The 12,838-nt window shown below is 37.5% G+C and overlaps 1 protein-coding gene across 3 annotated transcripts in view; it reads left to right on the top strand.

Moving 5' to 3' along the window:
• The window catches only part of trpm7 (transient receptor potential cation channel, subfamily M, member 7), an 89,965-nt gene extending 78,890 nt beyond the window's left edge, over positions 1-11,075 (top strand). For 2 of the 3 annotated variants that reach the window (XM_082527634.1, XM_082527636.1), the window contains exons 28-40: positions 330-426; positions 1,009-1,085; positions 1,202-1,239; positions 1,344-1,372; positions 1,900-1,953; positions 3,725-3,769; positions 3,959-4,024; positions 6,274-6,557; positions 6,746-6,828; positions 8,236-8,441; positions 8,727-8,778; positions 9,005-9,111; positions 10,114-11,075. In XM_082527634.1, the coding sequence (XP_082383760.1) occupies positions 330-426; positions 1,009-1,085; positions 1,202-1,239; positions 1,344-1,372; positions 1,900-1,953; positions 3,725-3,769; positions 3,959-4,024; positions 6,274-6,557; positions 6,746-6,828; positions 8,236-8,441; positions 8,727-8,778; positions 9,005-9,111; positions 10,114-10,226 (1,251 nt within the window). In that variant the 3' untranslated portion in view covers positions 10,227-11,075. The remainder of the gene's footprint in view (positions 1-329; positions 427-1,008; positions 1,086-1,201; positions 1,240-1,343; positions 1,373-1,899; positions 1,954-3,724; positions 3,770-3,958; positions 4,025-6,273; positions 6,558-6,745; positions 6,829-8,235; positions 8,442-8,726; positions 8,779-9,004; positions 9,112-10,113) is intronic. The other variant, XM_082527635.1, reaches the window with a different exon arrangement.
• Positions 11,076-12,838: the final 1,763 nt, after the last annotated feature.

Genomic DNA, 12,838 nt, shown 5'->3' with positions numbered 1-12,838 from the left:
CGGTCTCATTTTTCCTGAATTTGCAAATACGTGTTCTGACTAATCAAAAAAAAACAAAAAAACACTCGGAAGAGTCATTCAGTAACTTGTTAATTGGTGTGTGACAGATGGCTGACTTATTAAAACATGATGGGTAAACAGGATGCTAAATTTCTGTTAGGTTAACTTAACGGTTGTATGAAATAATCTTTCCTGTTACAGCTAAACTGTCAAATTCACCACAGATCTGTGATTAAGAACTGTTTGCCTTCACGCAACTTTTTGCATGTGTGCTTTTGTTTTTGTTATTTTAGTTTTTTAATCTCACTGTGTTTTTGTGTCGTCCCCAGGCTCAACCCGAAGGTCACACTCACATCAGAGCAGTCAACTCTTATGCTGGCTTCACTGAGTTTGACAGAAACCCAGCCTTTCTTCATCCAGACTCGAGTAAGTTCACAAAACAGCGATGAATTATAACATGCAGTGGGTCCAGAAGTTTTGTAAGTTTTCCTTTGTACACCACCACACAATGTGATTGTGTCACACAGTTTCAGTGTGACTCAGGTAGTACATTAAGTGTTGAGGAATTATAGCTGTTTTTATACAAATACTGCGTTACATTGAAAGTGGGAAGATGGAAATGCTGCACGTAATGGTAGTGACGGCTGAATGATGGGGAACAAAACAAAAACAGCTGCAAATACTAGAACTCAGCCATCTTGGGTATGACGTCACTCCCAGCTCAAGTTTCCAAGGTAACAAAGCAGCAAACGTCCCCTATTTTCAGAAGCTCAAGGTAACTGAACAACTGACTGAAGAACGGTTTCGTGAGGCCGATAACGTCGCTATCGCTCGCTGGAAATCAATCACGTTCTGATTGTTTGAACTAAAATCCACTTTGAAGATGGCCAGATGAAAAATGACAAACATTGTTCCAGAATACTTTTGAACAGACTGTATATTAATGTGATCAATGTTTCACGTCTTTTGAAATATACGGGTTGTTTGTCACTGGTTGTGTTTCTTTAGCTCTGACAAAGAAGGACAGGAGCAGAGTGTCTGCTGAAGACATCCTCACACATGATGACCCCAGGGCTGCAGTACTGGTAAGATTAGTCCGTGTACTTTCCATCGGAAAAAGTCATATATTGTGCAGATTAACTCTGAACTATATTTGTACCTGTTCCTGTAACTGTTTAACAACTTCTGCTTTCTTTACCAGGAAAGAATTCAGGTCAAATCGGCCCAAGCCAGCAGCCTGTAAGTGTCCACACCCACACACGTGCACACAGGCACAGAGTAAAGTCAAAGTCAAGCTGGGCTTTAGTACTTATTTGTATTTATTTGTGTATTTCCCCTATCAGGCGAGCCCCTGGGGAAGACACACTAACAGGTGAGATCTGTGCTCCTCTGAAATCTGCGTAGTCAGGGTTTTCTGTCTGGCTTAACTAGTTCGGTTGCTTTACTTACAATGTTATCACAATGATCTTTGATCTGTTAGCTTTCTCAACATCCTTTGTGTGCAATAAAATCTATACTGTAACAGGTTTCACCAAAAACACCTTTCCCTTTTTTTAAAATACCATTTTCACAATATTTCGTTAATGTTTAACTGAAGAATTGTGATTTGTCTTTCGCAGCATTGTTCTTTAGAATAAACTCAGTTGACCTTAAGGGAAGAACACGTCACAGCACGTGTTTAGAGTTGTGCGAAGCATTTTCCAGAGAAGGAAAGGTCTAGAACGGATCAATAATATGTGATAGAGAGGAACGATTTCACTAATATTTAAAAGCCTACACCTGCAGACAAATCTGATAGGAGAGAGAAACGCTGCTGCAGAATGTTTAATGGGGCTTTTTTTGGTTTGTTTTTTTTCTGGATCAGTTTTTTACTGTTTAGTTCTTCTTCTGTGGTTACAGCTGCAGTTTCTCTCTATACGCCACGTCACGCCCACCTCGGACCCAGAAAGGACTGTGAGTGTCGCTGACTGGCCAAAAAGCACAATAGTTATCTGCATTAGTCATTTCATCTATTCTGAGCTTTAGTGGGAGATTAATCCAGTGAAAAATGGCTAATCCAATCAGTTTTAAAGCAAACTTTTAAAATGAGTGGAAAATGGCATTTGTTGTTTTTGTCTTTATATATGAAAATCATTTTATGTATTTTTGAACAAAACAAGTATTTAAATGTATCTGCAACACATTTCTGGCCCTGAATAGTGTCAGTCGGTAAAAAAACAGTCATTAAAATATTTTAAATAATTTATTAATATCTATACAAACAAATTGATGATACTAAAGACATGACAAATTAAAGTAAGATATTTGTGTGAAATATTTGATCATACATGTGACTTTTAGAATTTCTTATAAAACAAACAACTGGCTTGAAATTGTAATAAATTTAATAATGTATAGATATCACATTTTTATACTTCAATCTATTTTTTTTCTTAAATTTAAAAAAAACTTTTAGAAGTAAAAAAGAGCATGGGCCTGTTTGTGCCTCTGTTAAGTAGTGCAGTGACACCTGCTGGTGGATGTTGGAACAATTCACGTTTTTCTTAAAGGAACATTATTTAACTGTGGACATGCAGTACTTTTAATCCATTCAGATTGATTTAATGGAAGCTGCCCTAATTTGGAAGTGTCAGGTCTGGCTTCATTGATTTTAATAGAAATAAATGGCACTTCTCTGGTGCTCAAATCACTATTTGAAAAACTCAGGAACAGCAAGGCTTCTTTGCAGAAACCATGACACAAACCTTTTTAAAAGCAGGTTTAATTTGTAATATTTCAACTGAGCTGAATCTGTTAACCAAAATAAGCCACAAAATTCCATCTAGTTTCCCAATAATCGAGTAAAGCAGGCATCTATACAGCTAATATCTCCAAAACTTATCATTTAAAATGTTGTTCTGGAGATTTATGAAAACAAGGTAATTAAAATAGAACAATTATTAAGCTGCATAATGTTATGCAATTATTCCCCTTTTTTTAAAATGTTGCTTCTCTCTGGTAGGATTACTTGGATTACTACAACTAATTATTTAGGTTTAAATGATTATAATTAAAGTTCAAGAAAATTCACGATTACAAAGAAAAGTTTCTTTTTCTTAATACTACAGTGACATTATTGAAGACAGTTATTGGAGACTCTGGTACAACCCAGAGTATTACAACAGTGTGCAATGAACTTAACCTTAAAATGATCGCTTCAAACATGCGTACGCAGTCAGCTTCCATCGTTAAAGTGACTTTAGTGTATGAAGTGCAGTGCAGTTTATTTCCAATAATACCGCAAATCCCCCACAAATAGTCAACTAGTTGCTGCAGAATGGTGATTTAACGGCTTGGCGACCATGTTTTTATATAGGAACATAACCGGAATACAAGTTGACAGCTAGTTAAGTTGAGTTTTTTAATACTAAGAGCTGATTGCAAATATGTCCTCCACTTATTTTTGTGTTCTAGTCGCAAGGAAGTTGTAGTTCTACATTACTGTGACTAAACAAGCATGATCTCAGTATTAACTAAAAAATTACAATAATGATTTTTGTTATAATCAGACAGCCCTGACTTACAGCAAAGAAGCTTTATCAATAAAATAGCACTGAGGGTCAGAGGTAAAAATGTCTGTTTGATAGTCTGGACGGTCTTAAATGATTAATTCCGAAGATCATTGAGTCATTATTGCTGGTATGTTTTGCACAAATATAAACACATTATTTTCTGTTTTCCGTAGCTATTGGCTCTCCATTCAAGCCCATTGAAAGCTACCAGTACTCAGGTGAGATGGTGATGCTAGACAGTAAGATCTGTTCCATGTTTGTATCTATTAATATTTTTATTAAAATCAGTACTAAAATGTAGGTGAAAAGTGTAACCGAGACAAAGTATTTTCTGTAGTTTTACTTCAGCTCACTCCTCTACTGCTGCTGTACATGGTGTATGTTCATGTGTACTTTTCCTCTTGTAGCTGTGGAGCGGAACAACTTGATGCGGCTGTCTCAAAGCATCCCCTTCACCCCTGTGCCACCTAGAGGTAAGAACAGTACTTCACAAGGTGAAAATCCCAGCCGAAAGCTTGATGCAGGCAGTTGCAGAATGAGGAAGTATCAAGACGGAACATCACAGATCTGCTTTCAGTATTGTTTGTGCTTTTTTTCCTCACCCTATATCTGCAGCTGGGTCAGCAATAGCTGTCGTTTGATCGTGAAGCAAATAAGTGTACTTGTGTGTGTTGTTCATTTTGACTTCTCGATTGTCACGAGATTGTCACTACGTCCATCTCGTTATACCTACAGTGTACCCATCTGCTGATGGTTGCTCCAGCAAGATAACCCACCATGTCACAAAGCTCAAATCATCTGAAACTGGTTTCTTGAACATGACCATTAATTCACTGTACTCAGATGGTCTCTGCAGTCACCAGCTCTCAATCCAGTAGAGCAACTTTGTTTTTGAATCTGTCTCTCAAAGAATGAATGGGGGCAAAAGGAAGTCCAAGCTGGTGTTATTCGTGAACCTAATAAAGTGGCCTGTGAGTGTATGTAGTAGAGTTAGATGTGTTATATGGGTAAGAGGCATGCTGCCAGTTACTAATCAAATTTCAGAAATAAAATCTGGTTAAGTTCTATGTGAATTAGTGCTGTAACAGCTGTAAGAGTTGGCCCAAATCACGTTTGACTATTCTTTCAAAGAACATTTAAATATGTTTTACACGCACAGCTTCTCTGTCAGAAGTCCAGCTCCAGTCTGTGCTGCTCAGAGCACAAAGAAATGCTTCTTTTTTTTTTACCCCCGTAATCAAATCTAGAATATTTGTTAACAGTCCTAGTATGAACACCTCCAGGATGCAGCACGACAGCCAAATGAGTCTGTATGGTCTTTTAACCTTTAACCATTACTCTAGTCCTATTCTAATCTCTAATCTAATGCCAAACATGTTTTATTTTTGTTTTCTTGTTGTTTTTTTTATTATTCTCCCAAATCAGCCAGTGAAAGAAAATAATCACATAAAAAACTACTACTAGGTTTCACAAAACATCGAGCCTCAAGGCTCACATTACCAGACTGTATGAATTTATTTCCATGTCCTATTCAGAGGCTTGTTGGTTGATCAATATCTGTTAAATTTATGTGATCAAATTGCTAAACTAATGATTCCTTCTTTTTTTTTTTTTTAATCAATCCGTCACTACAGTTGAATTTTTACCTCTGTTTTGTTGTTCTGCATGTTGGCTTTGTATGGAGATACTGGTACAAACTAAATGTAAATACTGGTTCTTAGAGAAGTGGATGTAAACTCTAAGTGGCCTAAGAGCATTCAAGAACCTGCAGTTCTTGTTACACCTGGATTTACTGGGTGTTGTTTCCTGAGCCCTTGTCTGCTCCTAATGAGGAAGAGGAAGAGTGGAACAAAGGGTTTTCAGGCTCTCACTGACACACCCAGAGGAGCTCTGTGCCAATTTTCCAATGCACGAGTTGGAAAAAACCCCGACTCATTCAGTAGAATAAGTTTGATAAGTCCCTGACGAGGATGCATCTTGTAACTGCACTGACTTCAGTTAAAGTCCAGCCCGAAGACATTGTTTGTTTGCCTTCTTTGATATAAATGTCCCAAGAATAATCAATCGAAAAGTGACTTAAAGTATTCAAATACAGAACAGGGAAGAGAAATGTGTAGCAAATATGCATCCCTTATTTATCCAGGTGAAAATCTATTAAAGTGGTAGCAGAGATTGACAAAACTTTTGCAACTCATGCACCAGATTGGGCCCCCCCCCCCCCCCAAAAAGAGTGCATTGACATGGAGCAAGAGTATTACTGTCAAACAAAGTGGGAACAGTGGCCTGTACATTTTACACATGTACAGTCAGAATATGTTAGTTTGTCCAATGATCTTTTAGCATCTGAAAATTGGGCCTTTATATTAAAATGGCTGTAATTCCTTACCGGTTAAAGTGGTACTTTTTTTTTTTCTTCTTTTTTTTCTTTGCATTAATGGAAATTATGCCATTTACAAAAAGATTTGACTCAAGTAAAAATCCACAAATATTATGGTGAAAACTCAAACAATTAGAAAATTTGGAAAAATGAGCATAGAGCCTAACTAGCTGCTCGACCCGCAGCTACTGTAGTTAAAGACGCATTGAATCAAATCTGTCGAAAATAAGCGCCTGTCACTATTAGACCAATACGCCTGCATGAATGAGTTTTAAAGCTACTGTTTATTTTAAGGTCGTGACAGTGTGAGGTGTAATCATCACCCGCTGCTCTGTGTTCCTTCAGGGGAGCCGGTGACCGTTTACCGTCTGGAGGAGAGCTCCCCGAACACGATCAACAACAGCATGTCTTCCTGGGCTCAGCGGGGCCTCTGTGCAAAAATAGAGTTTCTCAGCAAGGAGGAGATGGGCGGAGGACTCAGACGGGCCCTCAAGGTGCTCTGTACCTGGTCAGAGTACGACATCCTGAAACCAGGACACCTGTATATAGTCAAATCCTTCCTTCCTGAGGTGGTCCAAACATGGCAGAGTATCTACAAGGAGGACACTGTGCTCCATCTTTGTCTCAGGGTAAATATTTTGACCTGTGGATTACTCTGGCATATTGGGGGTAGCAAAATAATGTCATTTATGGCAATATTTTAACATTTTTATTCGTTTATCACTGTTGGCAACCCTCACATGCACTGCTTTGTGTAACGTTGCGTTATGAAGGTTATTTGAAGCTTTTCATCCAGTGCTGCTTTGTGTCACTGCAGGAAATTCAACAACAACGAGCTGCTCAGAAACTGACATTTGCTTTCAACCAAATCAGGCCGAAGACAATCCCCTATTCACCGAGGTGAGTGTGCCTGACACAGAAATCCCATTCAACCATAAAGTACAGAACCACTTTCAGGCTTTATTTTTCATATCCTACCATTCCTCTTATTTCTGTCAGTCATTCACTTGGGTGTACAACATCCTACATCCACTTTGATGAGCATGTCTGTCACTGTGTTATCACTGGGTACTAGTATCAGTTCTTTAAAAATCTAATTATATTTCCATACAAATATTTTTGAGACCTTGACTACAAGCTTGTTCAAGTTTTCCATCTGCGACATGAACTTTAAGTTGTTCATGAGCCTTGTTGATCGTGCGTCATGGTGACAATTTTTATTTACACTTTTACAACCACTGAAAAACACCCCTGTACATCTACATAATAAAAATAGTCTGTTGGAAGATGGTGGCTAGATAAAGCCATTGTATTCATCCTCTGTTCTTATTTACTGTCATAGTCTGAACTACAGGCCAGTCTACATTCCTTTATTTGTTAAGCAAATGAACCCTTACTATTCATCTGTATCAGTTTTGCAGGCCTCAATTTCCAGGACTTAAAGCATAAAACTCAAAGATTTCACTTCCTTTTTTTAAAAGTTTGTTACAGCTTTAACAGTTCTGGTCAGCTGGACAAACTCTTGGTTTTTTTATTAAAGCATTAAAGCCACAGTCAGCCTCTTTTTCCATCACAATGTGTGTAATCTGATATCATTCTGGTCATCGCAGCAGTCACAATAATTCAAACCAATGTCTAAAAATGACCACTGATGAGTCATAGCAACAACAACCAGACCAGTATTTCCTGAGTCCACTTCAAAATAAAAGTCAGCTTATATTAATCCAGTGCAGTGCTTTCACAAAACAGGAAGAGTTTCGTTTGCACTGGCAGTGAGTAGAGTTTGTGTGCGTCTTTTGATCTGTTTGCTTTTTCTTTCTTGTACAGTGCTGCTGTTGTTCTCATGTGATGTGCTCCGTGAGGGCTAAAAGTCTTTGTTAAAATGTTTTTAACATAGATATTGCTTTATTTTATGGGTTCAGTCACCAGCGTCACATCATTCAGTTATTTGGTGGTATTTTCATATCATTTTTTTGAGATCCAACCATTTAGTGAGCTTGATATTTCTTGTGTTATTGCAGTTCACCTGGCTTGGCTGCTTTCCAAATTAAAATGCAAAGCAGCTGCCACATTTCTGCTGTTAATATTTGCATTTTAAGAAGGCAAACTAATGTTTCCTGGAGCACCAAAGACTTTCTGTCATTTGAAATGTTTGGGGGGGGGGGGGTTTAACTTTAGATGCAGTTCATTTTTCAACTAATACCAAGTCTCCATAATGAAAACTTAATGCATGATATATTTTGTTGCGTCCTTTCCAACAACTTCAAACTGCTTTTGAATGAAGCCTGTTCTGCTATATGCTTTCAGGTTCCTGGAGGTCTTTTTGCTGTATTGCCACTCTGCTGGACAGTGGTTCGCTATAGAGGAGTGCATTACCGGCGAGTTCAGGAAGTTCAACAACAACAATGGTGATGAGATCGTCCCCACCAATCTCCTGGAGGAAACCATGCTGGCCTTCAGCCACTGGACCTACGAGTACACCCGGGGAGAGCTACTGGTGCTCGACTTGCAGGGTAAAATGTCTTCACACACCCTCAGGACATGTGATGGGTCCCACCTAATACAACTACAACTCATCTTTCAATGCCTCAAAAACTGTCAAGTTCATTTATTTAACAATAGGATCCATCACTTTCAGTACATGGATCCATCAATAATCAGTTATGGAGTTCAAGACAAAGGGCTCGTTTAGAAATGATGACATCTGTATTTGTAGTTGACAAACGTGAGCAGTTAGCTGAGGTGTTCTCATCTTCTTTACTCTGTCAGCTGTGAAACAAATCTTGTGCCTCCTGTAGGTGTCGGGGAGATTTTGACGGATCCTTCAGTTATAAAGAGCGGTGAGAAGGGGTGAGTGCTCCATTTCTCACATAAATCAGTCGCCCTTTTAATCTGTGATGTTATTTCAGAATTAGAATACTTTATTTTTCTCAGAGGAAATGTAAGAAGAGCAACTAGCAAGTTAAAGTTAAATAGTACAGTATATTACAAAATAGCTCTAATTTGTCTTCATATTTAATTCAGTTTTAACATTACTGTCAGTTTGTCCTAAATGATGTCTCCGTGCCTGCTGCAGATCTTACGATATGATATTTGGACCTGCAAACCTGGGAGACGATGCTATTCGAAACTTCCGTACAAAACACCACTGCAACTCCTGCTGTCGGAAACTCAAACTTCCTGGTGAGAGAGATTTAATTGTTGCTTTAGTTAGATTAATTTTCACTTTAATCTTACACGAAATGAGTGGTTCGCAAACAGTGGGGCCTGCAGCCATTACAGGTGGAGTCCAGGGGATTGTAGTCCAATTTAACTTGATCTGCTTCTGAGGTGGGAAATCCTAAGAAAAAATCCAAAGCCCAGCTGATACATGATTTTATTGACATAAAGTATTTTTTTTTTCTGCTGGCCAGACATTGTGGATCATGGAAGGTGGATGAGTGCTATTGTAATGGGTGTACACCGACCCCCTGCTGCCACACAGTCATCAGTAATATCACAGGAGCTACCACAGAAGTTGTATCTAAACCTTGCAGTATTTCACAAAACAGCTGTTCTCACATTAGAAAAAGATGCTTTGTTCCACATTTAGCTTCTTGCATATTTCCATTCCTAGTCTCTGGGCTGGAATATGTAACACTAAATGGGTTATAAACAAAAAGCAAACGCATATCAGGCATACAAGTTCCAGTCATAATCAAATGCACATGCAAACCTTCAACCCTTACATCACCTCTCCACCCACGGAAGATACTACTGTGAAACCACACACGTCAATTTGTGCGTACACATCCTTTCATTGGTCGCGTTATAACGTCAACAGAATAAAATTGGTGACAAACAGGGTTGCTTACTGGCCACTGACTCATGGTTGTTTTTGTTTTTTTTAAAAACCCTCACACCTGATGATGATAATATTAATATTATTAATATTTATTTACATTCTCATTTTATTTAGACTTTATTTTCATTTACGCATCCGTAGATTTTTAATTGTTATGTATTTAATGTACTCTTATTCTGCTTATAAGCCAATTAAATTTCTACTTTAAAAAAAAATTATTCTACATTATTGCATACATGTTTCGTTATTAGGTTGCCACTTATCTGTGAAGCTTTTTGCCTGCGTGAATTCTGATTTATTGACCACACTTTAACTTTGTTCCCATTTTTCATGTTCATCAGATCTGAAGAGGAACGACTACACACCAGATAAGGTGACATTCCCACAAGAAGAACCTCCGAGCGCCGGGGGTGGCGTTAAAGAGTCCCGCCAATCAATGAGGCTGATGCTGTGATGCGTGCGAGGAGACACTAACCTGATTCATTATAGTCATAGCCAAGGAGCAGGAAGGTGCAATGAACTGGAATAGCTATGTTTCAATCAAAACTGGTGCATGCAGACTGTGTCATGTTTTTCTGTCCCACCCACCAAAATGCTGTGTGAACATAAATCAACCATCTTACTCTTTGTTTTTGTTTTTTTTTAGTATATACATGGGAAGGGTGTGGAGAAGGTTTTAAAATATTTTGTACAATTTTATGAATATATATATATATATATATGTAAACTGGATATATCAACAGGTACAGTGTCATTGCAAAGGATTTATTTATTAAGAAGTCTGAAAAGTTGCCTTGTTTTACCAAAAAAAGAAGAAAAAAAAAGAACAAATCTAAGTGCATTGTATATCTGTTACAGCAGCTTCAGAAGAGATCGCTTGCTGAAACCGAGTCACTGCTACACGGCGGATTGCCACCAGATCATTTTTACAGACTTGTATCAAACGTTTTGTCTCTTAGTTATTGAAAACATATACACGATTAAAGATCATGTAAAGTATGGGCAGATTGCAATGCAACTTTTACAGAACAATGTATGTAATTTTATTGTATTGAAAGTGTGTCCAGCAAAATATCGATAATAGTTTTTATTGTTACAAAGGTACTATTGCTATATCTTTGTCATCAACTATTGTATGAGCAAATTACAGTCTAGTGTATCTTATAGATACTGTTACCTGGCATGAGCTAAACAGATAAAAATATTTTATTCAGGGGAAGTGACAAACATAAGGGTATTACTGTATACATTTTGTACTGGATATCATTTTAAACAAATAAAATGTTAAAGTTTTAGCAACATCGCCCAAGTCTTAAAATAATCATTGTGTTAACATTTGTGGTCTCTATTCAGATTCTAACTCTTATGTTTCTGCCTGCAGCTCTTACAGTAAGTACACATCAATATTTTGCTCTTTTTTTTTTTTTAATTCTAAGTTATGATATTATTATTTTTCAACCAAAATAATTATGAACATGGGGATTTTGTGCTTATTCTGAAAAAACAAATCTAAATATATTCAGGGTTTAGACAGATGGTTTGTTAAAACGCACTTTAAATGCATCGCCGTTAGTGACGGCCAGTCAGGTGCATGGAGAAATGACCTTAACGAACCTTAACATTTTATGATCAAACCTAAAAAGAAAGGTAACAGCTTAACCAGAAAGCAAAATTTAATTTACAAATTATATTAATTGATCGTCATCAATAATACGAAAAAATAAAAGTGAAACCGCTAGTTAAAATTATAACTTAACAGTTGAAAATTATTAACAAGATTTAGGTTAGCCAACTGTAGTGGTTAGCTAAGGCTGAGTAGTAAAATGTTAATTAAAAGCTGGAAATTATTAGCCACTGCTAGGTTAGCTTATGGAAACTGTTCAAACTCGTATATAATAGTATCGGAGACACTGAATCGTTAGCAAACATTGTACATTAACGGTTATTACAGCTGTCTAAAATTAGCAATAAGCTATAAATTATTAACTCACGGTATTGACTTCAGAGTTAATGTAGCTAATTAGTAAAACGTTGGATAATTATTAGCCAATATTATAGCCAGCAGCTAAAATTCTTGAAGTGGAAGCTGATTAAATTATTATGTAATTAATGGCCAATTTATTGGGTACATTTTGCTAGTACAGGGTTGGGCTCGCTTTCAGAACTGCCTTAATTCTTTATGAGACAGTCAATAAGGTGCTGAAAACATAAACCCAAAGATGCTAAAGTTATTAGACTTAGATGTTACGGCTGGAGACTATTTGAGTAAACTAAACTCATCGTCATGCTCATGGAACCAGTTTGAGACGATTTGTGGTGCCGTGTGTTATTCTGCAGCCATCAGAAGATGGATACACTGTGGTTATGATGGACATGGCATCAACAATACTCTGGTAGGCTGTGGTGTTTAAGTGATGCTCTGTTGGTGCTAAGAGGTTTAAAGTGTGTCAAGTACAACATCTCCCCGCGTCATTATGCCAGCAACAGCCTGAACTAGTGATACAAGGTGGGTGTATTCTTTCATGTAGTGTAAACCACAATCTACCCGCTAAATGTTGCAGCAGAAATGGAGACTCACGGGGCCAAGTAATATTGTTTTCTCAATCTTGTGTTGTCCAGTTTTGATGTGAATGCACCGCTTCTTGTTCTGAGCTGACAGGAGTGCGGTTCCCACCTGTTGAAATTTTAACTGATAGTGTGAATAAAGGAGTTTGTTGCCAAAAAATGGACAAACCGCTGAAAGTGTCTATAAAACATAACTAAAAGGAGTGGAATATTGAAATAGTTGTCCTGAACTAATAACTGGGAATGTGTAAGTGTTTGGAGCTACTGACATAAGTATATTTCTACTCTAAGAAATACAACAAGCCAAATTCAGTTTTGTAACCTTTTCTAGATAAAGTGAAAATGATTAGTTCCCATGATAAAGTCTGCCACCTGACATTTAGTTATATTCCAAGCATGCACATCTAACCAACACGGGTTAAATTACTCTTGAAATATTGCCGGTGCGCTCAAGCTACCAGCAGCCCTGCCTGCAGATGAAAGGCATAGAAATACTTGATT

The sequence above is a fragment of the Aulonocara stuartgranti genome (genome assembly GCF_965226115.1).
Source record: "Aulonocara stuartgranti genome assembly, chromosome: 1".
NCBI lineage: Eukaryota > Metazoa > Chordata > Actinopteri > Cichliformes > Cichlidae > Aulonocara > Aulonocara stuartgranti.
The sequence above is the reverse complement of the archived record's forward strand: the minus strand, read 5'-3'. Positions and strand labels throughout refer to the sequence as shown.